At 43.0% G+C, this 25191-nt stretch overlaps 2 protein-coding genes across 11 annotated transcripts in view; one reads left to right on the top strand and one right to left on the bottom strand.

Moving 5' to 3' along the window:
- Positions 1-25191, top strand: part of PEA15 (proliferation and apoptosis adaptor protein 15) — a 34501-nt gene that overhangs the window by 7923 nt on the left and 1387 nt on the right. For 2 of the 3 annotated variants that reach the window (XM_082651971.1, XM_082651972.1), the window contains exon 4: positions 35-2101. In XM_082651971.1, the coding sequence (XP_082508097.1) occupies positions 35-99 (65 nt within the window). In that variant the 3' untranslated portion in view covers positions 100-2101. Of the gene's footprint in view, positions 1-34; positions 2102-25191 lie in introns of those variants that run through there. The other variant, XR_014296559.1, reaches the window with a different exon arrangement.
- Positions 2446-25191, bottom strand: part of DCAF8 (DDB1 and CUL4 associated factor 8) — a 44286-nt gene continuing 21540 nt past the window's right edge. For all 8 annotated transcript variants that reach the window (XM_082651895.1, XM_082651890.1, XM_082651893.1 and 5 more), the window contains 8 exons: positions 20759-20869; positions 11974-12046; positions 11390-11447; positions 10770-10877; positions 9259-9389; positions 5588-5707; positions 5070-5186; positions 2446-4444 (listed from right to left, as the gene is read on the bottom strand). In XM_082651895.1, the coding sequence (XP_082508021.1) occupies positions 4328-4444; positions 5070-5186; positions 5588-5707; positions 9259-9389; positions 10770-10877; positions 11390-11447; positions 11974-12046; positions 20759-20869 (835 nt within the window). In that variant the 3' untranslated portion in view covers positions 2446-4327. The remainder of the gene's footprint in view (positions 4445-5069; positions 5187-5587; positions 5708-9258; positions 9390-10769; positions 10878-11389; positions 11448-11973; positions 12047-20758; positions 20870-25191) is intronic.

Raw genomic sequence — 25191 nt, 5'->3', positions numbered from 1 at the left:
TTCTGTCCCTGGACACATCCCTTTTTGCCCCCAGACATTATCCGGCAGCCCTCTGAGGAAGAGATCATCAAATTGGCTCCTCCACCGAAGAAAGCCTGAGCAAGGGGGAGGAAGAGGAGGAAGGTTGGACCTTCATCAGACCATTCTCTTCCCCCATCCTCCAGGGGAGGGGGCAAGGGCATCCCCCCCCATCTACCCACTTACTAACCTGGTCCTAACCCCCTTACTGTGCGCGTGTGTGTGCGTGTGCGCACGCTCTGGCTGTCTGTCTATATGTCTAGCTCATCTAGTTCCTCCTCCTTGTGAGGGGATGGGGGTCAGGGGCTGGGGGTGGGGGAGCTCAGTTTCCCCACTCTAGGGGGATTTGGGGGCTATTTCTATGCAAATAGAAATGGGCACATTCCTCCTACTTCCCTTTCCTCCACTCTTCCCCCACCTCTCTAAAGTGTGGGAGCAGAAAAGGGCCTGTATTTTCCTACAATGAGGCGGCGAGGTAGGAGTGAGGCATGGGAGAGGTGGGTGAATCGAATGAAAAGCAGTGAGAGGGAAGATGAAGAGGCTACCCAACCTCCACCTGGAAGGGGCAAAGAAAAGCCAGAGTTTGTGTTTGTACCCCAAAGCTGGACTGGCTCAGGAGTCCAGTTTCCAGTAGTTCCTCAGGTTGGAGGGCCTGGGCACCAGCAGGTCCCTTTTTGCTCCCCTCTCATGGGCCTACGGTGGGTATGAGCCAGGGACCTAAAGAGAGAGGATCACTGGATCCTTCCCTGGCCCCAAAGTTCAAACCCCATGGAGAACCCAGCATTAGATACCCCCCACCCACCTCTGCTCTGGAGAGACTGTGCTGGGAACACACCCCATCACTGAGCCTGAGTGGGGATGAAGGCAGAGAGGAGTTCCCTGTTCCACTCCTTTATTCCTACTCAGACTGTTGCACAGGAGTCCCCTGAACCTAGGGAGGTTGGGGAATCGAGATCCTTAGGTTTTAACTCCAATCCTGCTCCCAATTACAGAGTCCCTACGTGGTTATTGCAGGCAACCTTCCCTCTCTCCATGATCTAGAACCCCCTCTCCCCCAAGCCAGAAAGAAGGGAAGAAGCTAACTACAGTGTTTTCCGTTGCACTGATCCCCAATTCAGTCCAGGAGGGGACTCGGTAACCCCTCTCCCTCAATATCCTGGCACCTTGGGCTTATGAACCCCTCCTAGCCAAATCACTAGAGTACAGTGACCCCAGCCTCCTGCCTGTCCCAAGATAGCCATCCCCACCCTGACCGTGCTAACTGTGTGTACATATATATTCTACATATATGTATATTAAACCCGCACTGCCATGTCTGCCCTTTTTTGTGGTGTCTGGCATTAACTTATTGTCTAGGCCAGGACGGGGGTGGAAGGGGAATGCCACAGTGAAGGGAGTGGCAGAGTCAAATTGCTACATAGTCAAAACAAAACAAACTTTTTTAAACTTTCAATTCACATGCAATCTCAAGAGGCTATTTAGAGAAAGTTTAAGCTAGGAGCTTCTAGAATGTGGGAGCAAAACTTTAGTGGAGGGGAGAGCTGGCTACTGGAAGAGGGAAGAAGCCAGACTGGTTGGAGAGCACCCTCTAATCCTAGCCTAGCCCAGCCCAACCTGCCTGTACCCTCTGGCCACTGCTGCGGACACCTGCCTTAACACATACACCTCGAGTACTCCACAGTTTTGCCTTAAAGGACCTTCCCAAGTTTCCCCAGTCCTGTCTGGCTTCTCCCACAAGGAGAGAGAGATACTTGTAGAATTGGGAGGGGGATAAAGAGCAGGAATTATCCTTCCAAGCCAGGATATGTTATGTGAGAACAAGTCTGAGAGAGAAAGGAGGTGGAGGGAGGGAATATATTATAAAGAGCCTTCCTTTGAAGAGAGAAGAGGATGAGATGGGAGAAGGGAGACAGGGTCATTTTCAGCGGAGTCTAGCAATTTCTCTGTAAGGCAAAATAATCTAAAACGACTAACCTGCCCTCCTGCCCCCTATACTGCTGTGAGATTGCCCCTATCCTGTGCTCCTCTGTCTGCAGTGTGCACGGCCTTGTTCTAACCCTGGAATAAAGGTGATTGTACTGTACCTAACTGATTCTAAATTTGTGTGAATGACCGGGATTTTTAAGCCTTTGGATGACTGGGGAGGGAGAGCAAAATTTACCCCCAAATCCTTAACTGCAGCCTGGAAGAGGCCAGGAAAATACCCCTAGTAGGATCTCTGCCCTCTCTCATTTTCTAAGTATCACTGAACTGTGGGGCCTATTCCACTTCCACAGTCTCCCACTGGAGCCCAACCACTGGAAACATGGATATCCCAGACTGGACTTCCTAAAATTGTAATAAGACCAGGGCCAGGCACCTATACTGAAAGGAACAAAAATAGCCCATCATGAATGAATGGCTCACATATCACACACACAGCAGCAGTCAGGGGGGGAAAAAAAAAAAGCTTTACTGAGAGAAAATACACAACAAATTCCAGAGTGCATGGTTTCAGCCCACTCCATCACCCCACCAGCGATAAGAACACAGACCACTCACAGTCACCACACATTCACTACCTCAGGGAGGAAGTACAGCAGCTAACATCTGGTCTGAGAGCTGCTAGGAAAAGGGGCAGGAGGAAGGAGTATCTGGGAATTCCACCCTTTCACTCCTCCCTTCCTTCCTGGCCTGTTCTAGTAGAATCTGACTGTCCCAGGATGCAGAATTCCTGGTTGGGGGCAAAGAAATAGCAACAAAAGCATTTAAGGGCAAGAATGCAACTGGGACTTTGATAATTAGTGACCAGTGATACAATAGGTGTCTGAGCCCCAGCCACCTTACTCAATCCTTAGATTAATGACTTGTCCTTCAATCCCAAGATAGGAAAAGGTGGACAAGGTATAAAGTCAAACCCAGGAGGTCTTTCCCTATACTCTTCCATTAGGAAGGGAGTTGGTGTGGAGTTGGATAGTTTAAAGAATCAAGCAGCTAAAGCTAAGAGTGAGTGTGTCTTCTGTCACACACAGTATTAGGAGAGACGGTCTGCAGTGGCAGAACCCTTCCTGAAGTCACAGTTCAGTCAAGTTTTGAAGATGAGCCAGTCTCTGGTTAGCAGAGCCATCCTGGGAACCCCCACAAGACTTAAGCAGAGGTAGGATATCTGGAGCAAAGAGATGAAAGGGGCTTCCCAACCCTGAAACCATGGTAGGAAAGCAGGAAAGGGCAGAATTCAGGATCCTTCCATTCTTGAGCCTCCTAAAACATAAGGGTTAAGCCCTAATCTCCAGTAGCTGTGCACAGAGGGTAGGCTGACCCCAGGTGATACCTCCACATCATTACTCTCACTCACTCTCTCCTGTAAGTCCCTTTATTGCAGTCATAGAGAATATATAGGTATTTAAACTTCAACAATAATTTTAACATGATACATCCAATTTTGACTTGCTTTTTAATATATTTATAGATATAAAATTAGGCCTCTAACAGTGATAGGGACAGGGAGATTGCTGCCACCAAACAACTTTTTTTTTTTTTAAGTAACATAAGAGGTAACCACCTTCCTATTCTTCCACTTCTGTCCCTCCTCCCACCTCCCCCCAACCTCCCTCACCAGACCTACTGAGGGGGTGATGGGATGAAGAGAAGAGAGTGAAGGATACATAATCAAGTGCAAAACACTGTGATAAGTACAGAGAATGAATGGGGTGGAAAAGAAAGTGAAGACTGTGGGATGGTTAGGGGCTCTAAGGACTCCCCAGAAAAATAGGATCCTGGGATGGGGTTGCTTGCTCAGGGGGAAGAGAAAACAATGCAACTGTCATAGAATTTTAAAAAATAAAGAAAATAAAGTCAAAAACCTAAACCAAAGAGAGAGTGGCATTTCTACCACCCCCAGTCTGGCCCCTTGGTACTGAACAGCCAGTTATCCCCCCACCCCCCACCCAAGAAACAAGGGAGATCAAAGAAAAGGAAACCCCATTCCCTACCCCAAACCAGTTAACAAAATAGGCTCCCCCCTCCCAAAAAAAAAAGGCTTTGGGGAGAGGCCATTTCTGCCAAGTCCTATGCACCTCTCCATGGAACCCCATTCCAGGGCTCAATTCCCACTTCTAGATGCTCTGTAGGTTTGCTCCCCTCTGGCTTGTCCTCCTGGGATGTCTTTTTTTTTTCTTTTTTTTCTTTTCTTTTCTTTTTTTTTTTTTTAAATCTAAAGCAAAAAAGTCCAAAGTGCGTTTCTGCTGAATGTTAGAGCCTGGGACAGGAAAGGGCTGCCCAGGCAGGATCGGGTTGGCAGCCCCAGCCTGCCCCTCCTGGGTACGAGGCCTCAGGATGGCATGCACTGCACCCGGTCAGGGCCCTCCTCCTCGTCCGATGTATCTGAGGAGCTGGGAGACTCATCCGAGTCTGCGTCTGTGGCCCCAACCCCAGGTTCTCGCCAGCGCTGTAGGATGGGAAAGGCTTATTAGTAATTTCCCTGGAACAAGGACAAGCCTGTTAGGTCTTAGCTATAATTTACATGCTCTAGGCCAGGGGTCGGCAGAATTTTTCTTAAAGGGCCAGACAGTAAATATTTTAGACTCATGGGCCGTATCTCTGTCACAACTATTCAACTCTGCTGTTGTAGCATGAAAGCAGCCAGACAACACATAAATGAATGGGTGTGGCTGTAGTCTAATAAAACTTTATTTACAAATAGCAGGCACTTGCCCAAACTGCCACAGTTTGCTAACCCCTGCCCTAGGCCTCTTGTGTCACAAGAGAAAAGACAGAAGACACCTGAGATGACTTATTTCTTCTCAACTCCTTCCCCACCCTCATGCCTTTGCCTTTTTGAAGACAACCCTGTGCATGCGTGGTGATGGAGAACACTAAGCAGACACCAGCTATTTCTGCTAGTGGCTCTTCCAAGGCTACATCAAAGCTCTGATGGGGATGGGGAATAATGGATAGGAAACCCAACTAACTCCACTTGATTCCTCCTAAAGCAGCGAGAAGTATGCCCTGGAACATTTTACCCTCTTGAGAGGGTCACTGCCCTTGGGAGCTCACTTCCCACTCCAGCTTACCCGGTGATGGCGTCTTTGTCTCAGGTGATGCATGAGGAACCAGAGCATGTGGCTATCAAATAGGTCGGTGTGGTGTAAGCTATCTTCATCCCGTTCCCGCTTGTTCTTCTTAATCACCTGGAACCAAAAAGGGTTGGGGAAGTGGGTAATGAATAGGAACCCTGGACCTGATCAGAAAAGGCTGGTGTTCTAGCCCAGTAAAATCTTCCCTTAGAAACTACTGAGCTGGAGTATAGCTAGATTCGACTAAGAAAGGATGCCCCAGGTTCATCCACTGAGAAGATGGATGATTCTTCCTAAAGATGTCCCCTCTACCATGAACTAGATGCACTTCAAAGCTGCACCCTGGACCCCCGGACTGGGACTGTTCCTAGAGAGGCAATGACAGGAATGTGGGGGAGGGTGTTAGAGCAGTGCCTTTAAAGAACTGTACAGCAAGTTATTCCTTCCTATGACAATGAAAACTCCTAACAGTATGTGGATAAGCAGAAAGAAGAAATCTATAGTCAGCTACTTACATCCTTTAACCCTGTAAGTTCAGTGGAAGTTTCAGCTGTGGGTGCCCAGATCTTGACATCATGGTCTAGGCCACTGGTTGCCAGCACAGGCAGGTGAGGGTGGGGCTCAAGACAGTTTACCTGGTCAGGAGTAAAGGAAAACATAGGCTCAGGGGTATGTGGCAATACGGTTTAAAAACCACTACTCACCTTGAAACAAACAACTGTCCTTGATAAAAGTTAAGACAGCTGCTGGGAAGACAGGCCCACCCATCATAAGCCTAGGCTAAAGGGCCCTCGGGGTGAAAGAAACACTGGACACAGACTGGATATAAGACCAGGCCTATCTCTCACTTCCTAGGTTTAGGTAGGGGTGGCCTCATCCTGAGATATAGCTCTAGGGGTGGGCGGGTGACTGGCCAAGCATACTGCTGGCTTCACAAAAAGGCAGTGAGGTTCAGATGACCTCATTCTCTCCAGCTTCCAAAGCTCCAACTTGCCCCAGTCTGGAAAAAAACATCTCAGTGGCTTTCACCAAGTGGCAAATACATTTTTAAAAATGAAGAAAGCAGCAGCTGCTGCTGAGCCCCCAGAGAAGACTCAGAGAACAATTACATTCCACTGTTTATAAGAACTGGAAGAAGGCATAGGCTGGGAAGAGGCTGAGCCTGAAACATAGTAGGGTAGTGGAGACACATATCTGCTTGAGAACCCTGCACACCCCAGGAGACAGCATTCTGCTGCCTGCCATGAAAGCACAACAGGCTCAGCTATAGGACAGCACGGTACAGTGAGGCAGCTTCCTTGGGCACCCACAGCCTCAAGCTCAGCCACCCTCTGGATATATTCACTGAGCAGGAGGAATGAACTACAGCAGCCGAGGCAAAGGCCTTCTGGCTTAGGCAGCCTCCTTCTTTCCAAAGGCACCCATGCCCCCTGCTGTCTGACTTGGAAACATCAGCCTTCCTGGCAGAGCAGGGCAGCTACCATGCCACCGGAGGAGCTGGTCCCAGATCTAGCTGCTAAAGCATTTTTGGGCTTTTAGTCAGATGAGGAATAGATGGCAAAAGCATCCAGAAGGAAGAAGGTGTGGTCCTAGCCACTCCTCACCTCACCCCACCCCGTCTTGCAGCTGCAGTACAGTCCAAGGAAACAACCCCTGGCAAACAGCCTCTTAGTTCTCTCTGGACCAACCTTCTCTGCCTCGCCTGCACATGCGGAGAGCAGCTGATGGGAAGCCAGGGTCAGCATGGAAAATAAAACTGACATACAGACTTCCAATCTTCTTTGTCTTCCATTTTACAAATAAATTCTCAGAAAACACTGAAGCTAAGTCTGAGTCTAAGAGTAAAGCAGAAACCACATTTCCCTTCTTTCTTCTTTTATTCCACATATCAGCTCATTACAAAGTTTATATTTGGGCTCTTTTAGGCAATGTGGAAGAGGTTGCAGCATCTGGAGCAGAGGTGGCACTAGAGAGAAAAACTCCATTGCCAGAAAATATTATCAAAAGATATGTGACAACTTAACACATACAAACTTGAACTCGTTCATCCATCTCAAGCCCTTGCTACCCTTCTAAACTCTGACCTAGCTATGCTTGACAAGTCAGCAAAATAAAAAGGCACAAGGGAGAAATTCCTTGGAACTTAAGACTAAGGACAAAGCCAATGGCAAGAGAGTAAGTTACATATAGTACCTGAGATGGAGCTTGCAGGGGAAGCCAACAGAGAGCTTCTGGGCCAGAATACCTGGTCACTTCACCCGACCTGTCTGCATGCCAGGACTTATCCTGTCAGTAATGCCTGAGCAGAGAAAAGAGCTCTGGCCTTAGATGACTGGGCTGAGGGATGAAGGTGATGGGATAAAGGAGCAAAGTGCTTTCGGGAGACTAAGGATTGTCCTTTGACATCATCCCCCACCCTTGCCCCGAATGCAAACAACGGAAGGACTAGAGTTTGAGCCAAAAACAGAATTGAGATACCTGGGCAAGGTGGATGAGAATTTCAAAGATCCCTTCTGGTTCTAATAGTCTACTTAATGATATAGTCTGCATTCAGGCTGGCGCTGGTGACCCCACTGCTGGGAGGTTAGCACAAAAAATCAGAAGGAGCCAAGTGAGGACCACATAGATCATTCAGCTTACACAGAGGCAAGAACAAGCCAGGAATCTCGCTGCAGGGTGCAGTCTTTATACCTCTTGTTCTAGTACCTCACTCTTATGACCACTAAAACTCAGGCCTGGGGCCCACCCATCCTACGCAAATGCCCTCCCAACCTGAGCACCTGGATTAATCATCAAACCCTGACACTGGCTAAGCTGAAAGGAGATTGGCCTGTAGAGTGATTCTGGACCACAGACAAGTGCTGGCCTGGGGGAGGGCATTCAGCCCTGCATCTCTCTAGAATGGAATGAAAGACAATAGTTTATGATCAATAAAAGATTCACTGGCCCCTTTTGACTTTCTCATGACTACATGCCTACTGCCGAATTCTCATTAAGACTCCAGTGTTTTGGGTTTGTTCACTACAGATGATAGAAGAAGACCTATGGAAAAGTAGGAAATGAAGCAGGCAACAGTGAGACACACCTTCAAGTTCTAGACTCTTCTCCACTTATATTCAAGCCATAGAAGCTTTGGGTCTATACTGGTCCCAGGTCCCCAAAATTTAGAGGAAACCAGAAGAAAGTCTGAAATAGCCTCACACCAGGATAAGAGACACACAAGAAGAAATGGGATCCCAACTGCAATGAACCATTCTAAACTCTAAAACCACTCTGGATAAACCTCATCAAGAGATGGCTGGGTTCTTTGTAGCTCCCCACAGCTTAAGAGGAATGAAAGAAAGAATAAGCATCTCAGCCATCCCTTAGAAGCTCTTAACAAGACTGTCTTGGGTAGTCAGTAAAATGCAGTTGCCCAAACTGCCTCTTTCTTATCTTCTGCAGTCTGAAAACCTTGTAATAGAAAGCTACTGAATCCTTCTTGACACTAGGTCTCAAAAAAGAAAAAACAAAAAAATTTATGGTTAGCTAGATACATCCTAAGAGCTGACCACCTTTCACTCCCCAACTCACGATCCTCAGGCTTCCTTTTTGCCCTATCTCTATGGAGGCTGTCTGCAGAACTCAGAGGACAGGCAGACTATGATATGATCATGGGTTGTATAGCAGTCAAACAACAACAACAAGAAAAATGGTCGCGGGGGTGAGCACGTTTCTCTCTCCCTATATATACATATATATTATGTGTGTTTGTATCCATATATAGACCATATTCTGATTCTCCCAACTGTCAGAAAAAATGCTCCTTCTAGCTTGTATCCGCTAATCCAGGATCTATTCAAGATCACTACTTAGCTACCTACTACAGTGTGTGCCTTGAACGCTAATGCTTTTGTTTTGGAAAAGGTCCATGCCTAAAGATACCTCACTCAGGCCAGAGGTTCTTCCCTAAAATCCCTTTCTCCTCTTAATAAACCATGCTGTAGAGGGGCAGAAGACAGGAAAGGGAAGAAAATATTCCATTAAAACCTCAGCACCCCCAGACTATACTGTCTTTTTATTTAGCTGGCTAGACCTCTAAGACGTGGTATTACATTGTCAGAGTGAGAATTCAGTGGCCCTGCTAAAGCCTACCTTAATGACTGGAGAGAGCAGAGAGCCAGCCAGCCCAGCACACCATACTCACCACGCCTCCCTTGTCCCCCTCCATGAACTGAATGATCTGGCAGGATGATTTCTCCCAGAGGAAGATGTGCCCGCAGTCACTACCGCTCACCACAAACTCACTCTTGGGGCCATAGAAATTGACGCCTTTTACTGAAATGACAAATGAAGGAATAAACCACATGAGAGTTGGCATCAGGCCGACATATATTTACCTCACAGGAAATTTAGTTATTCACAAATCTAAATCAGCTAAGAGCCAAAGAATTTCTTTCACTTTCACAAAACAAATCAAGGGATTATGCATGTATAATAGACAGAATAAAAATCACACCAGTTCCAGAGACTATTTATATTCTCCTAAAGAGGTCCATAGAGCTGAGGAGTTTGCAGCCCTTAGCAACAGCCTCAGTCTCATTAGTTTGCACCCTACGGAGCAGCCATAGGCCTCACTAATGCCTCACCTGTCCCAACCTGAATGGCCCCAGGTCTGCCCACTCCTAGGCAGCACTGTCCTATGCCCTAGGATTATCCTTGGTATGTGTGCTTCACTGGTACCTTGTCAATGCTTCCTGGGTCATTAGGTGACCTAAGACTGATGAAGGTATATGCCACAACTGCCTATAAGAAGCACCTGAACTGTGCGTGTTACCAAGACTGAACAACAGGGTTCCCCCTGAAATTAATAAGAGAAACCAGGAGTCCCAACTGCTACATCCAGTTCCATACCAATCATGAGACTGGAATACTTCCTTCTGTATGCCCAAGGACTAAGATCCAAGTACAGGTTTTTCCCTCTCCTCTCACCAGCTCAAGAGAAAAAAGGAAAACTAACTGCTCTCCCCAGTCAACATTATGACAGACATCTGACAGGAGCACTAATAACAACAAAGAGCAGTGATTCCAACTTTTCTGTACATTAGAATCAAAGGGAGCTTTTTAAAAATCCTAATCAACGTGCACCCCATACCAATTAAGTCAGAATGGATGGGTATGGAAGCCAGGCTTCAGTATCTTTAAAAGATTGTCAGGTGACTTCATTGCACATCAAAGTTTGGGAACCACAGACAGAACAAAAAGGGCCAATCGTCACTGCAAACTTGGGTGAGGTGCTATCACCATTTCTCCTCTTCTGCCTCATTCAAAAGAATTATTCCCCCCTCTTCCCTTTAAGTACAAGCTCACCCCCCTATTTTAGGCAATTCAGTACCACTAACGAAGGAGGGCTTTCCCAAACTCCCTAATAAGTCTTTTAATCCTGAAGCTACCTGAAATCATAAGAAAAATATAGTCAGTCGAGTCTCCTTACATCCAGACCAAGTAACATCCCTGTAGTGGTGAGAGATGCTCCCGAGCCCTCTCTCCTCTAGCACAGGAGGGACTATGAAAACTCCAGCCCAATTAGGCTTGTTGTCACTTGGTGACAGATGGCCTACTCCTTTAGATAGTTCTTATTTGTACAACCTGCATGAGATACTGTGGTTCTTCAAACCAACAGACTTGGGGTACAGAAACCTAGAAAGACAGTCTCACCTGTGGCGTTATTTCTGTGGCCCTTATATCTCTTAATATACTGGGCCCCATCACTGTGAGAGGAGTTGAAGAGGTAAATGTCTTCATCATTGTAACTGGCCAGGAGCTCTGCCAAGAACAAGCACACAGCAGTGAAGGCAAAGGCTGAAAAAAGCTAGGATCAGGAGTTGGGGGTTGGGGTGGGGCTTCTTGCCAGTAGTGCCCCCTCCTAATACCCAGGTATAGCACCCATCTTACTCAGTTGGAACAGCAGGCACTTCAGGTGTCTAGGGTAGACTAGGAACATGCTGCCAACCCAGGGGTAGCAGAATGCCCAGGAAGATCATACCCATTAATTCAGGAATGAGTCAAAGGCATAAGAACCTGCTCAACCAAATAGCCTGGGCTTTAGGACAAGCCCTGCCAAATATCATCTGCAGCATTCTGCAAGTGCCTGGCATCTCCAAGGGTCATCTGCTGCATCCTCCCGCTGTGTGCTCACCATCAGCAACTACTCCCCAGCTGCTCCACTCGGAGCTATAGCACAGTGGTGAGCACTGGAGGGCACATGCCTCACTGGCTCAGCAGCTCCCTAGACAGAGGGGGCATGCCAGCCTAGGAGCTGGGCCCTGCTCACGTACCTGTGCCGTCGTGGCTGTACACAAGACAGGTGATGTTTGCTTTGGACTCACTGTTCACCTGCAATAAGGAGCAGATACTGACTGATGCCCCACCCCCCCATTTGTTATACCACCTTCAGGAAACAGGTTTTCCTTCAAACTCCCCTATATCCTCTCCCAGAGATAGACAGATAGAGATAGAGACAGAGAGAGAGAAAAAGAGAGAGACAGGGAGAGAGAAGAAGATAGACAGAGAGATAGAGACAGGAGAACAACTGATGAAACTTGACCACCTCGGGGGGAGAGGTCTTTCTACTGGTTGTCTTCTGTGTGCTAGCCATTTCATATATACATTATCTCATTAGGCCTTACCATCATGGTACAAGGCAGTTATCTGTATCTCTATTTTGTCAATAAGAAAACTGAGGCTAACAGAGGTAAGGTGACTGCCCAAGATCACAAAACTGGTAAGTGGTAGAGCCAGGATTCAAATCCAGGTGTCTGACTCCAAAGTCCAAGCTCTTCCCACCATACCAACAAGTTTGGGGGCAGGCTTGGGGTTGTGTCAGGGAAGCCTGGAGCCACTGGCCCTTCATGAATCTTACCAGGTGATGAGGGCAGAATTTCTTGAGTACTCCATTGTTTTCATTCTCATCAATTTTCCTCTGGTCATAAATCCTACGGTGGAAGAAGCAATGAAAATGTCAAAATTTACAAACATCCCTTGAAGAGTTGCAATTTGATGTAGTGGCAGGAACACTAGTCAGCTGGATGTCAGGACAGATAAAGGACATTCCCCAATTAGGCTTCTGGCTCAGGTTCTTCCTCAAAAATCTTCTCCCACCCCTCTTCCAAACCAAAACTCTTATCCAGGTACTTCTCATTTCAAGTAGTAATTCTAAATTATATTATTTTGAAGTGGCTTATCTCTTCTCTCAGCTTTTATATCATTTACTGTTTATCTGCACTGAAATAACATTATTATAGAGCCTTTTGCATGCATGTTGCCTCCCCAATACGGTTTATTACTCTTGGGCAGAGACCATGCTTTATGTAAGTCAGTGGGTCTTGAATCCCTTTTTGAAATTTTATTTGGCTAGTTCTTCCCAAAACTATTACAAACCAACACCTATATCTCAAGACTCACTCTCTCCTTCCTTCATTCTCATCAAGCATCAAACTACCTTCACCTTCCTCATCTTTCCAATCCAAACTTTAATCATTTGTGCAACTATTTATGACACATGGATTAGGCGCCAAGTATTATGCCAGGTGCTAGAAATATAGTGAGGAACAAGACAGATCTAGTCTCTGTCTTCACCCATCAGTCTCCTCCAATCTCAGAGTCTCATCCCTCCACAGCTGCTCTTAATCTCATCCCTCCAAGGACCTTGTTTGATTGATTAGTCCATTTCTCACTGATTAGTCCTCTTCCTCACCATTGTCCCATTTCTAAAAATCCTTCCACTGACCTTTCCTACTCTGGCTTTTCCTGTCCTTCCCCCCTGTAGTAGAATTACTGAAAAGAGCAATCTGCATTCAACATTTTCACTCCCTCACCTCCTATTCATTTCTCATTCCATTCTAATCTAGCTTTGGCCTTCAACTCACTACTGAAGCTTCTCTGGCTAAAGTCATCAGTAACCTAACTGCCAATACCAACAAGATACTTTTTTAGGTCTTTCTCTCATCTTGACATTGTTCATTACTCCTTCCCTGAAACATTTTTTTCCCTTGATTTCCAACCACCCTTTAATGTTGTTCATAGGCTTGTCTTTTGTCTACCCCTTAAATGCTGATGTTCCTCAAAGGTCTGGTCTTAAGTACTCCTCTGATTCTACATAAGGAAATTTTAAAACCTAGAGTTCAAGTATATGTGAATGCCCAGAAACTGTGCTTATGTGTATTTTTCCTGGGAGAAGAGATCATGGTTCTCCTTATATTCTCAAAGAGGCCAGAGACTCAAAAGGGAGGAAGAATTCTGCTCTATACTTTCTTTTGGTAATCAAATTCCATTAACACTTTACCACCTATATGTGGATATGTCTCTTAAATCTGTGTCTCCAGCCCACACTTGTTCTGAGTGAGCTCTAGATTTATATCCACATGCCAAATGAATGTTGTAATGGAATGCCCAAAAGTAAAATCATTCTCCTTTTTAAGCTAAGATCATTCTAGACCTACCCTTTCCCCGAAATCTTTGTTAATGGCACCATCCTAAATTCAGGTGGCCAAACCAGAAATCAGGTCCTTTCTCGATGTATCTAGTTTCTTTCCTGTCGATTTGACTTCCTGGGTATATTTCTTGACTGTATCTGCTTTCTCCACCCTTAGGCATTTTTTGCCTACATTATTTATAGTAACCTTCTGATCTCTTTGCTCATACTGTCACCAGAATTATGTCTAAAATGAAAAATTTAATGTAAATTCCCTGCTTAAATCTCTTCAGTGATTTTGTACTTTCTATTAAATAAAGTCCAGACTACTTAGTATGGCTGCCTATCACTTCTCCAAGATCCTATGCATTATACAGAAAACAAAAAAACTATGCTTCCTTGAACATACCATGTCACATCTTGTTATCCTAATTCTACACATATTGTTCCCTCTACCTGAAATACTTCCCATTTGCCTTTAATATTTCCTCTGTGAGAAAGAACAGCATAGTGAAATGGTTTCCACCATATTTAAGGCATCTGAACTGAGTTCAGATACTATGCTACTTACTAGATGAGCAATACTGGGTAAGTTACTTAATATTTTTAATCCCTATATATATCTGCTTCTCCCAAATCCTCCTTGAAGGCAGAAACTATGTCTAGTCAAGTGTGTACCTAGCACACAACAGATGCTCAGTAAATGCTGGATGAATAAATGAACGAATTAAGTATTCTCCATAATCCACTAATATCTTGCATAAATAGACTATCCAGGAAATGTTTTTTAAATGAACCAATAAAAAAATAAGACAAACAGGAGACTGCTGTACTACCAATTACTACTCTTCAGCAAATATAGCAGCTGATAATCAGATTATTTTCCCTCTAAACTAAGTCTAAATCAACAGCTCTCAAACGTCACTAAGACATCATTATCTTCCCAAGTCATCAAATTAGTAAAAAATTTTAAATATTCAGTATCTTGTTGTATGGACCATTCCATGTTCCTCTGTATCCAATGCTCTTCTTTATGAGGAAATCTTTACCTACCCTCCTCTCCTTTCTTCCATAAGTATTTATTAAGAACCTACTATATTCTAGATATGATGTTTGAGACTAGAGATTGGCAAACTTTTTTTTTAATTTTATTTATTTTATTTAATTTTTGGCTGCGTTGGGTCTTTGCTGCTGCGCGTGGGCTTTCTCTAGTTGCGGCGAGTGGGGGCTACTCTTCGTTGCGGTGCGTGGGCTTCTCATTGTGGTGGCCTCTCTTGTTGGGGAGCATGGGCTCTAGGCACACAGGCTTCAGTAGTTGTGGTGCACAGGCTTAGCTGCTCTGTGGCATGTGGGATCTTCCTGGACTAGGGCTTGAACCCGTGTCCCCTGCAATGGCAGGTGGATTCTTAACCACTGTGCCACCAGGGAAGCCCCAAACTTTTTCTTAAATGGCAAGGCTGTAAATATTTTAAGCTGGCAGGCCATCCAGTCTCTGTCACAGTTTCCAAACTCTGCCACTGTAGCATGTCATGGATATATGTGAACAAATGGCTATGGCTGTGTTCTAATAAAACTTTATTTACAAACACAGTGTAGACTGCCAAGCCCTGTGCTAGACAGTGGTGATACAAATACAAAAACAATTCCCCTATTATCTGCACATAGGACAGGACCTTGACATTAAAAAAAAATTTTTTTTTTAATTTTTAAGACTATTTTCTTAAAGCAGTTTTAGGTTTACAACAAAACTGAGAGGGCAGTATAGAGGTTTTTCATATACTCCCTACCCCCACACATGTATAGCCCCTCCCATTATCAAAATCATTCATCAAAACGGTAGTTTTTTTTTTTTAAACCAAGGATGAACCTACACTGACATGATAATCACTCAAAGTCTATAGTTCACCTGAGGGTTCACTCGTGTACATTCTACGGGTTTGGACAAATGTATAATGACGTATATCCATCATTATAATATCATAGAGTACTTTCATTGCCCTAAAAATCCTCTGTCCTCTGCCTATTCATCTCTCTTGCCCCACCCCACCCCTGGCTACCACTGACCTTTTTCTTATTTCCACAGTTTTGCCTTTTCCAGAATGTCATACTGTTGGAATCATACAGTATGTAGCCTTTTCAGATTGGCTGATTGGCCTTTTTTTTCACTTAGTAATATGCATTTAAGGTTCCTCCATGTCTATTCATGACTTGATAGCTCTTTTCTTTTTAGTGCTGAATAATATTCCATTGTCTGGATATACCACCATTTATTTATCCATTCACATACTGAAGAACACCTTGGTTGCTTCCGAGTTTTGGCAGTTATGAATAAAGCTGCTATAAACATCCACGTACAGGTTTCTGTGTGGACATAACTTTTCAACTCCTTTGGGTAAATACCAAGGAGCCTGACTGCTGGATTGTATGGTACCAGTGTGTTTAGTTTTGGAGAAACCGTCAAACTGTCTTCTAAAGCGGCTGTATCACTTTGCACTCCCACTAGCAATGTATAAGAGTTCCTGTTGCTTCACAGTACTCACCAGCATTTCGTGCTGTCAGTGCCCTGGATTTTAGCCACTCTAATAGATGTGTAGTGGTATCTCACTGTTGTTTTAATATGCATTTTCCTGATGACATATAATGTGGATCATCTTTTCATACACTTGTCATCTGTGTATCTTCTTCAGTGAGGTGTCTGTTAAGGTCTTTGGCTCACTTTTTAATTGGGTTGTTTTCTTGTTGTTGAGTTTTAACAGTTCTTTGTATATTTTGCATAACAGTCCCTCATCAGATGTGCCTTTTGCAAGCATTTTCTCCCAGTCTGTGGCTTATCTTCTAATTCTCTTGAAAGACAGTGTCTTTCACAGAGCAGAAGTTTTTAATTTTAATGAAGTCTAACCTATCAATTACTTCTTTCATGGATGCCTTTGATGTTGTATCTAAAAAGGCATCACCGAGGGACTTTCCTGGTGGCCCAGGGGTTAAGAATCTGCCTGCCAATGCAGGGGACATGGGTTCAATCCCTGGTCCGGGAAGATCCCACATGCCATGGAGCAACTAAGCCCGTGTGCCCCAACTACTGAGCCTGTGCTCTAGAGCACACGAGCCACAACTACTGAGCCTGCATGCCACGACTACTGAAGCCCACACGCCTAGAGCCCGTGCTCCACAACAAGAGAAGTCACTGCTATGAGAAGCCCATGCACCACAACGAAGACCCAACACAGCCAAAAATAAATAAATAAAATAAACTTTAAAAATAATAATAATAAAAAAATAAAAAGGCATCACCATACCCAAGGTCTTCTAGGTTTTCTCCGATGTTATCTTCCGGAGTTTTATAGTTTTGGGCTTTACTTTCAGGTCTATGATCCATTTTAAGTTAACTTTTGTGAACTGTGTAAGGTCTATGTCTAGATTCAGTTTTTACATGTGGATGTCCAGTTCTTTCAGCACCATATATTGAAGAGACTATCTTTTCTCCATTTGTTGCCTTTGCTTCCTTGTCAAAGATAACTTGACTGTATTTATGGGGGTCTATTTCTGGGCTCTCTATTCTGTTCTTTTGATCTATTTGTCTATTTCACCAATACAATGCTGTTTGAATTACTGTAGCTTTAGAGTATTGATAGGTCTTGAAGTTGGGTAGTATCAGGCTTCCAGCTTTGTTCTTCTCTCTCAATACTGTGTTGGATATCCTGGATCTTCTGTCTCTCCACACAAACTTTAAGAAGCAGTTTGTCGATATCCATAAAATAACTTGCTGGAATTTTGATTGGGATTGCACTGACTCAACAGATCAAGTTGGGAAGAACTGACATCTCCACATTATTGAGTCTTCCTATACCCTGGACATTTTAAATCAAATAAAGAATGGTTTCAGCACTGTCTGAACACCCTTACTGCATTCCTCTCCACAGGCCTCCAGGTGCCCACGAATTTGTTACCTTAAGCCTCTCTCTTCCCTCCTCACCTCCTCTTCCCCCAACTTGCCTTTAATCTAGTGTTCTCTCAATGTTGCTGATAAAGATAGGGGAGCAAACTGACTATTTATTGACTGTGTTTTATAAACCAGGGCCTATACCAAATCCTTTAGCAATAAATTTACATGTCAACCAATCACACTGCCAAATCTATCACAGGATTCATTCACCTGATACATTCTCTTTTTCTTCACTCCTGTAAATTCTTAAACTAACCTAAAAAGGATTTAGTGGCAGAAACTCAAATCTATACCACCCTCCATTTGCCTACCTTTTTTCTTTCTCCCTGCCCATCCCCCCATTTTGGTCATATTCAAAAAAGCATGACTCTCTTAAATGCTCCTTCACAATCCTAAACTAAAATTCAGTATTTATGATGTGAAAGTCTTGAGGATGAGTAAGCTATTTCTCTGTATTCCCCTAAAGGAATTCCTTCAAGCTAGTGAAAGCTAATGGTGTTATGATATAAAATATTCAGCAAAAGTATTTTCAAATTTGTACTGGCAGGTGAGCCTAAAGTTCTTTCAAAGAAAGAAACAGAAAAGAGGAATTCCAAAACATTCAACTGGCTGAACTGAAGAGGTGCCAGAGAAATTGAGGATGATCAGAGAAGAGCTAGGGTGTGGAAGGGCCATCTGCTCATAGGCGATCAGTGTGCCTCAAAATATACACATGCTTTTGTCGTGTAAACAGCCTATTACGTGCTGAGAATTTGGCATGTACAAAGGGATAAAGGATATTGAGGCTGATAATAAATAGAAGATCTGAGTATTTCTCCTTGTGATGAAATGCTAAAACTAATTTCCAGCCCCACTCTCACCCTGAGAAAGTATTAGCTCTGGATAAAAACATTATCAATTGCAGTTCTCAATACAGCCAATGCCTCCACTCTCCTCCAAACATCAAGGTCCTAGTGCTTGAATTATCTAGAGACACAGACTTTTCCATGAATCCAGAGCTCTAAGCAGGAAATGCAAATTTAAAAATCAGTAAATGCTTGATTTGGAGGAGGTAGCACCTGAAAGTTCTGACAACTACTACCCCTTTTTAGATCAACAGCTTATCTTAAAAAAAAAACTACTGCTAAACATTTGCTATTGATCAATAGAGGAAAGGAATTTAGAAGGCAAGGGAAACAGGGGAAGAAGAAGAGAGCAACAAAGTTGCCCAGTTCTCTTGTGGCAGGATTCTTCAACAAGTTAAGATCATCTCTCAGGTATTTCTAAAAATTTAGTCCCATCCCTGTGATTATTAATAAAATTAATTACAGAATACAGTTATAAAAATATCCTCTTATTTAAAAAGGAAGATGGGACTTCCCTGGTGGCACAGTGGTTAAGAATCCGCCTGCCAATGCAGGGGACACGGGTTCGAGCCCTGGTCTGGGAAGATCCCACATGCTGCAGAGCAACTAAGCCCGTGCGCCACGACTACTGAACCTGTGCTCTAGAGCCCGCAAGCCACAACTACTGAAGCCTGCATGCCTAGAGCCTGTCCTCCCCAACAAGAGAAGCCACTGCAATGAGAAGCACACGCACCAAAACAAAGAGTAGCCCCTGCTCTCTGCAACTAGAGAAAGCCTGCATGCAGCAACGAAGACCCAACACAACCAGAAATAAATAAATAAAATTATAAATAAATAAATAAAAAGGAAGATAATGCTTTTCATCCACCACCAGGAAAGCATAAAGTCATTCATTCTTCTAGTGATGCTTTCCTTCCTCCCTTTCAAACTGATGATCTGTTGGCAACCAAAGAAAGATACTTAAAAATAGGCCAATTGCACCATCAAAAAATCTACAAACAACAAATGCTGGAGAGGGCATGGAGAAAAGGGAACCCTCTTGCACTGTTGGTGGGAATGTAAATTGATACAGCCACTATGGAGAACAGTATGGAGGTTCCTTAAAAAACTACAAATAGAACTACCATACGACCCAGCAATCCCACTACTGGGCACATACCCTGAGAAAACCATAATTCAAAAAGTCATGTACCACAGTGTTCACTGCAGCACTATTTACAATAGCCAGGACATGGAATCAACCTGTGTCCATCAACAGATTAATGGATAAAGAAGATGTGGCACATATATACAATGGAATATTTTTCAGCCATAAAAAGAAACGAAACTGAGTTATTTGTAGTGAGGTGGATGGACCTAGAGTCTGTCATACAGAGTGAAGTAAGTCAGGAAGAGAAAAACAAATACCGTATGCTTACACATACATATGGAATCTAAAAAAAAAAAAGTGGTTCTGATGAACCTAGGGGCAGGACAGGAATAAAGATGTAGACGTAGAGAATGGACTTGAGGACACCGGGAGGAGGGGGAAGGGTAAGCTGGGACGAAGTGAGAGAGTGGCACTGACATATACACACTACCAAATGTAAAACAGCTAGTGGGAAGCAGCCGCATAGCACAGGGAGATCGGCTCGGTGCTTTGTAACCACCTAGAGGGGTGGGATGGGGCAGGGGAGGGAGATGCAAGAGGGAGGGGATATGGGGATATATGTATGCATATAGCTGATTCACTTTGTTATACAGCAGAAACTAACACAACACTGTAAAGCAATTATACTCCAATAAAGATGTTAAAAAAAAAATAGCCCAATTGGATAGGGATGGGATATAATTGTGACAAAGGGCCAGAAGGAAACTAACTGAATCCATGAACTCTGTTTTCCTCAGGATATATCTCAATAGACAGTGTTACAAGAAATGTTCATAGTAACAAAGATATACTATGAACAAAGATGTTCATAGTAACAAAGATATCACTAAAGATAAAGAAAAGTGGTTCAGGATACTGGGAGCCAAAAACCTGAAGTTCACAATGAGTACTCCCAAGTCAAATTATTTCTGTATCTGAAACCAGCATTCAAAATTTCTAGTACGTGTTAATTTACATATGAAAAATGGTGGAAAATATTTACTAAGAGAGCACTTGCTAGTAAACCTGGGTTTATGCCTAGCTGCTATGTGGAGAACTTGGTCAATTCATCAAACTTCTTTAGAACTTGATAATATCTGTAACATGTTAAGCCATCCCTCAGAGATTGCTACATTAGGGAACAGAATATGTCAGAGGAAGTTTAAAGTCTTTGGAAGATGGCAAAAAATTAAAGATGGTGGTTAATGAACTCCTAGGCAATTCATAGCTTTCCATAAGGTAGTAGTACACAAGCTGGTAGTACACAATACATCACAGTCTCAAACTCTCAAAGACACAAAAGAGCCACAGACTCACCTTACAAACTGATCTCGTCCACCCACTGCAAACTGGTGGGTATTGGCAGGATTCACATAGATTGTATACAGCCCCACCTTCTTCTCCTTTTCTTTTGTCACCACCAGTTTCCTTCAAGAGTAGAAAAGTATAAAAGTTATATTCTCCAAAAGATCCAGATAGTCATGGCAAGTGAGAATAAAGACAGTAACGCACACACAGCTAATAAGAAACCAAACAGATTCTCACTTGGAAAGAAAGAAAGAAGTGGTTTTGTTTGTTCGTACATTGGAACAAGAAAAAAAACAAAACCCACCACCATATATATTTACTAAATGCTACTTTGGAGATGGAAAAAACATGTAGTAATTTTCTGGTGTTCCTCAAGAAGTATAAATTAAAGGTGTATGTAAGTATTGCTCCTCATTAGCCTTAGCTTGAGTCTAATATGATGACAACCAATCATTAAAGAGACAATACTACCCACATCTTCCTATCCTTTACTTGTAAGTACATCTTCCCAATCATCTGGGAGCAGGGAGTGAGGGAAGGATGAATCACAGAAACAGTGGATAGAAAAGACCTTAAGGGGGACTTCCCTGGTAGTCCAGTGGGTAAGACTCTGTGCTCCCAATTCAGGGGACCTGGGTTCGATCCCTGGTCAGGGAACTAGATCCCGCAGGCATGCCACAACTAAGGAGTCAGCATGCCACAACTAAGGAGTCAGCATGCCACAACTAAAAAGTCCAAACGCTGCAACAAAGATCCCACGTGCTGCAACTAAGACCCCACGCGCTGCAACTAAGACCCCACGCAGCCAAAATAAATAAAAATTAAACATTAAAAAAAAAAAAAGGAAAAGACCTTAAGGTCAGAATCTATCTCCCAGATTCCAGAGAAGTGTCATTTAAAACGCAGCTTTAAAAATGCACGATGAAAAACAACAAGCAACGGTTAATACAAAGGAAAACAGTATTAGTCTTCCCTTATTTGAAGCATATTAGGAGCAGAGGTTCTTGTCAAGACAGCTGTTTTTAATGCTGAAAAATTATTTCTAAAGTATTCTTCTGGTTGTACCACAAAAAAGGGTGATTCTTAGGAGGGCATGGGACCCCGAGGAAACCTTTAAAATTTCAGAGTTTTAGCCAGAAGATTTTGGCCAAAGAGCCATAATTTTGTCCCACCTTAAGGGTGGCCCTATTAATACTCCTCCCAGATTGAAGCGTTCATCCTGTCAAATATGACATCATAAAGATTAGTAAATTCATAGAAAAAGGAAGACAGGAAAGGAAGGGACTGGGCTTTAGCTTGCTTGCTTTTTTTTTTTTTTTTTTAACTGCTGAATAATATTCCATTATCTGGATATACCACAGTATATCCATTCACCTACTGAAGTACATCTTGGTTGCTTCCAAGTTTTGGCGATTATGAATAACAGCTTTCATTTTTAATTCTAAGCTTTTGCTCATTTCTGGTGCTTACAGAAAATAAAAAGAACTATAACTATGACAATAAGTTTCTTTGTAAATGATGTTAGCATCCTCTCTGAATGGTCAAAGTCACTCCATCCTAGACTGCTCTAGGCAAAGGAGAAATTTAATTTTAAAATCTCTGCAGCCTTCCGTTAAAAGAATAGTGTACAAAAAAAAAAAAAAAAGAATAGTGTACAAAGGTCATTAAAAATAAATGTCATTAGGGAAAACACAAATACACACATACCCAAAACACAAGGCAGAAAACAAGTCAAAAAAAAGTTTCAGGAACAAAATTAGCAATGGAGAAGAGGCAGCTCTAATTTGGGCTTTAGATATAGAAGAGGAATAGGAGCAGCTGCTGCTCTTTTTCAGAGAAACATCTCATTTCCTCAGCAATTTGGATTTTTAGGAGAGGGTCAGACAAACATAACAGTTACCATGCAGAAGCAAAATGAAGAAAGTGAGGGGATAGATTATGAAGTACTGGCTCCACTGTCATCTAATCCTGACAAAAAACTCAATTTTCTATGCCTCCATTTATTCACCTAAAACAAACAATTCTCTCTCCTAATGCATAAATGCACAGAGCACCTTGAGCCCTGTGGGGAAAATGCAGAGGTGCTATAAAAATGATTGATAGGGCTTCCCTGGTGGCACAGTGGTTGAGAGTCCGTCTGCTGATGCAGGGGACACGGGTACGTGCCCCGGTCCGGGAGGATCCCACATGCCGCGGAGCGGCTGGGCCCGTGAGCCATGGCCGCTGAGCCTGTGCGTCCGGAACCTGTGCCCCGCAACGGGAGAGGCCACAACAGTGAGAGGCCTGCGTACCACAAAAAAAAAAAAAAAGATTGATAATGGCAGCAGGAAAAAAAAAGTTTTGACACCAGAGCAAGGCAGCACACAAACCCATATGAAACAAATTTACCAAATTCTGCCTTAAAATTTGCAGTCTTTAGCGGGCTGGTATGTTCCAGGAAAAAGGGAACAACAATTACAGATCAAACCAACGGATTCCTCTGAAGAATATCTCAAACTAGCTTCCGCTGGCTAAATGAATATCCCACCCACAGCTCCAAATCCAACTCCTCCTATGATGTTAGCCAATATCACCAGATTCCAGAATCTCAGCTATTATGTACATACAAAAGAAAAACTCCCCTATGCCAACTTCACACAAAAAAGTGTCTCTGATATAAGCAGATGTTCAGGCACCAGCTTAACACATACGGATACACATTCTAGCCATGACCTTCACATTCAGTCCTCATTCTAGCCTTCCACTAATTCAACCCCTAAAGCAAAAACTTTCTTAAGGCCAGGATCTGGACCTCCTCCTACTCTAAGTTTCTCCTATGTTCCCCCTTTTAGTTTCTATCCCACCTATTACTGCTTGCACCTAGATCCACTGATCAACTCTCAGCCAGATTTTCTGCTTACACCTTTTCATTACACATTCAATAATCTGCCAGTCATGTACTCTGCCCATTACTTGAACCAGATTCCCAATTTCTTGTGGCCTAACAGTAGTTTTCCTCTGAACCTGATCCATAGGATCTCATTCAGCTTCACAACACTGTACCAGAGCAGACCAAACAAACTCATATCATTTTTTCCATCTTTGCCCTTCCACTCCACTCTGGAAAACTTGCTGATGTTCCATTATCAGCACAGAATCATGGAACTGGAGAACTGAAAATAACAAACATCATTCAGTTTAAGAGATTAAATGATTTTCTCAAAGCTATATAACTGCAGGCTAGTACTAGAAGGCAGATCCCTTGTCACCCAGGCCTGTTTGCTTTCCAGGAGAAATCCATTCATTATCTCTCAATCTTCATCCTCTTAAGTTTTATATAAATAACCAGTATATCCTTTCCACAAGCCAAAAACATTTCCATCCTTTAACCACTATTTTAAATTCTTCACTTTCTAGACAACTTTTTGTATACTTATCTCTCTAAAAATAAAAGTCTAATAATAATCAGCCTTAAGATTATATTCCCTATATTAACTTATATTTTACTTGTATGCTATGTAAATTAGGGACACCCCTTACTCAATATTGGTATTGACATGTAAGATCTAAGATAATTTTTAAGGGGGGAGAGTTCTGAAAAGTTGAAATCTTGAGTTCTTCCTCACTTTGTGATCCTAGAATAAACTTCCAGAATGGCATATTAAAAAAAAAAAAAGATAGTTTTTAAGACTAACAATACAATAAATAATGTAAATAATCTATCAACTAGGCAGTCGTTAAACAAACTGTGGTACACCAATGCTATGACACAGATGTCATGGTTAAAATTGAGGTAGGCCATAGGGACTTCCCTGGCGGTCCATGGTTAATTAAGACTTTGCCTTCCAACGCAGGGGGCATGGGTTCAATCCCTGGTCAGGGAGCTAAGATCCCACATGCCTCTTGGCCAAAAAACCAAAACATAAAACAGAAGCAACACTGCAACAAATTCAATAAAGACTTTAAAAATGGTCCACATAAAAATAAATAAAATGTTTACAAAGAAAAAATTAGGTAGGCCTTTTTGGTCTGATGTAGAAAGCTCTCCAAAATACATCATAATGTGAAAAAAGTAAATTGCAGGAACATATGTGTATGTAAGTTTATATACACGTACAATTATCCCATGTTGGAGGGAAGAGTGTACATGTATATAGTAAGATACATAAATGTATACAAAAAGGATTGAAAAGGTATTCAAAATTTTTAACAATGGTTATCAATAGCTAGAAAAGTGGTAGGCAGGGGAGGTATACATGAGGGAGCATTTACATTTTGTCCATATACTTCATTATTTGAGTTTTTAAAACAAGATATATTTGTTTATTATAAGAGCAATAAAAATGAAAAAAGAAAACTGAAATAATTAGTAGCTACAATTCAATAAGTTCCAACCATGGTGCCAGACACTATGCTGAGGTATCAAACACATTTATCAATAATCCTCACAGAAACGAGAAAAA

The sequence above is a fragment of the Grampus griseus genome (genome assembly GCF_964374135.1).
Source record: "Grampus griseus genome assembly, chromosome: 1".
Lineage (NCBI taxonomy): Eukaryota > Metazoa > Chordata > Mammalia > Artiodactyla > Delphinidae > Grampus > Grampus griseus.
This window is presented reverse-complemented; position numbering and strand designations above follow the sequence as displayed.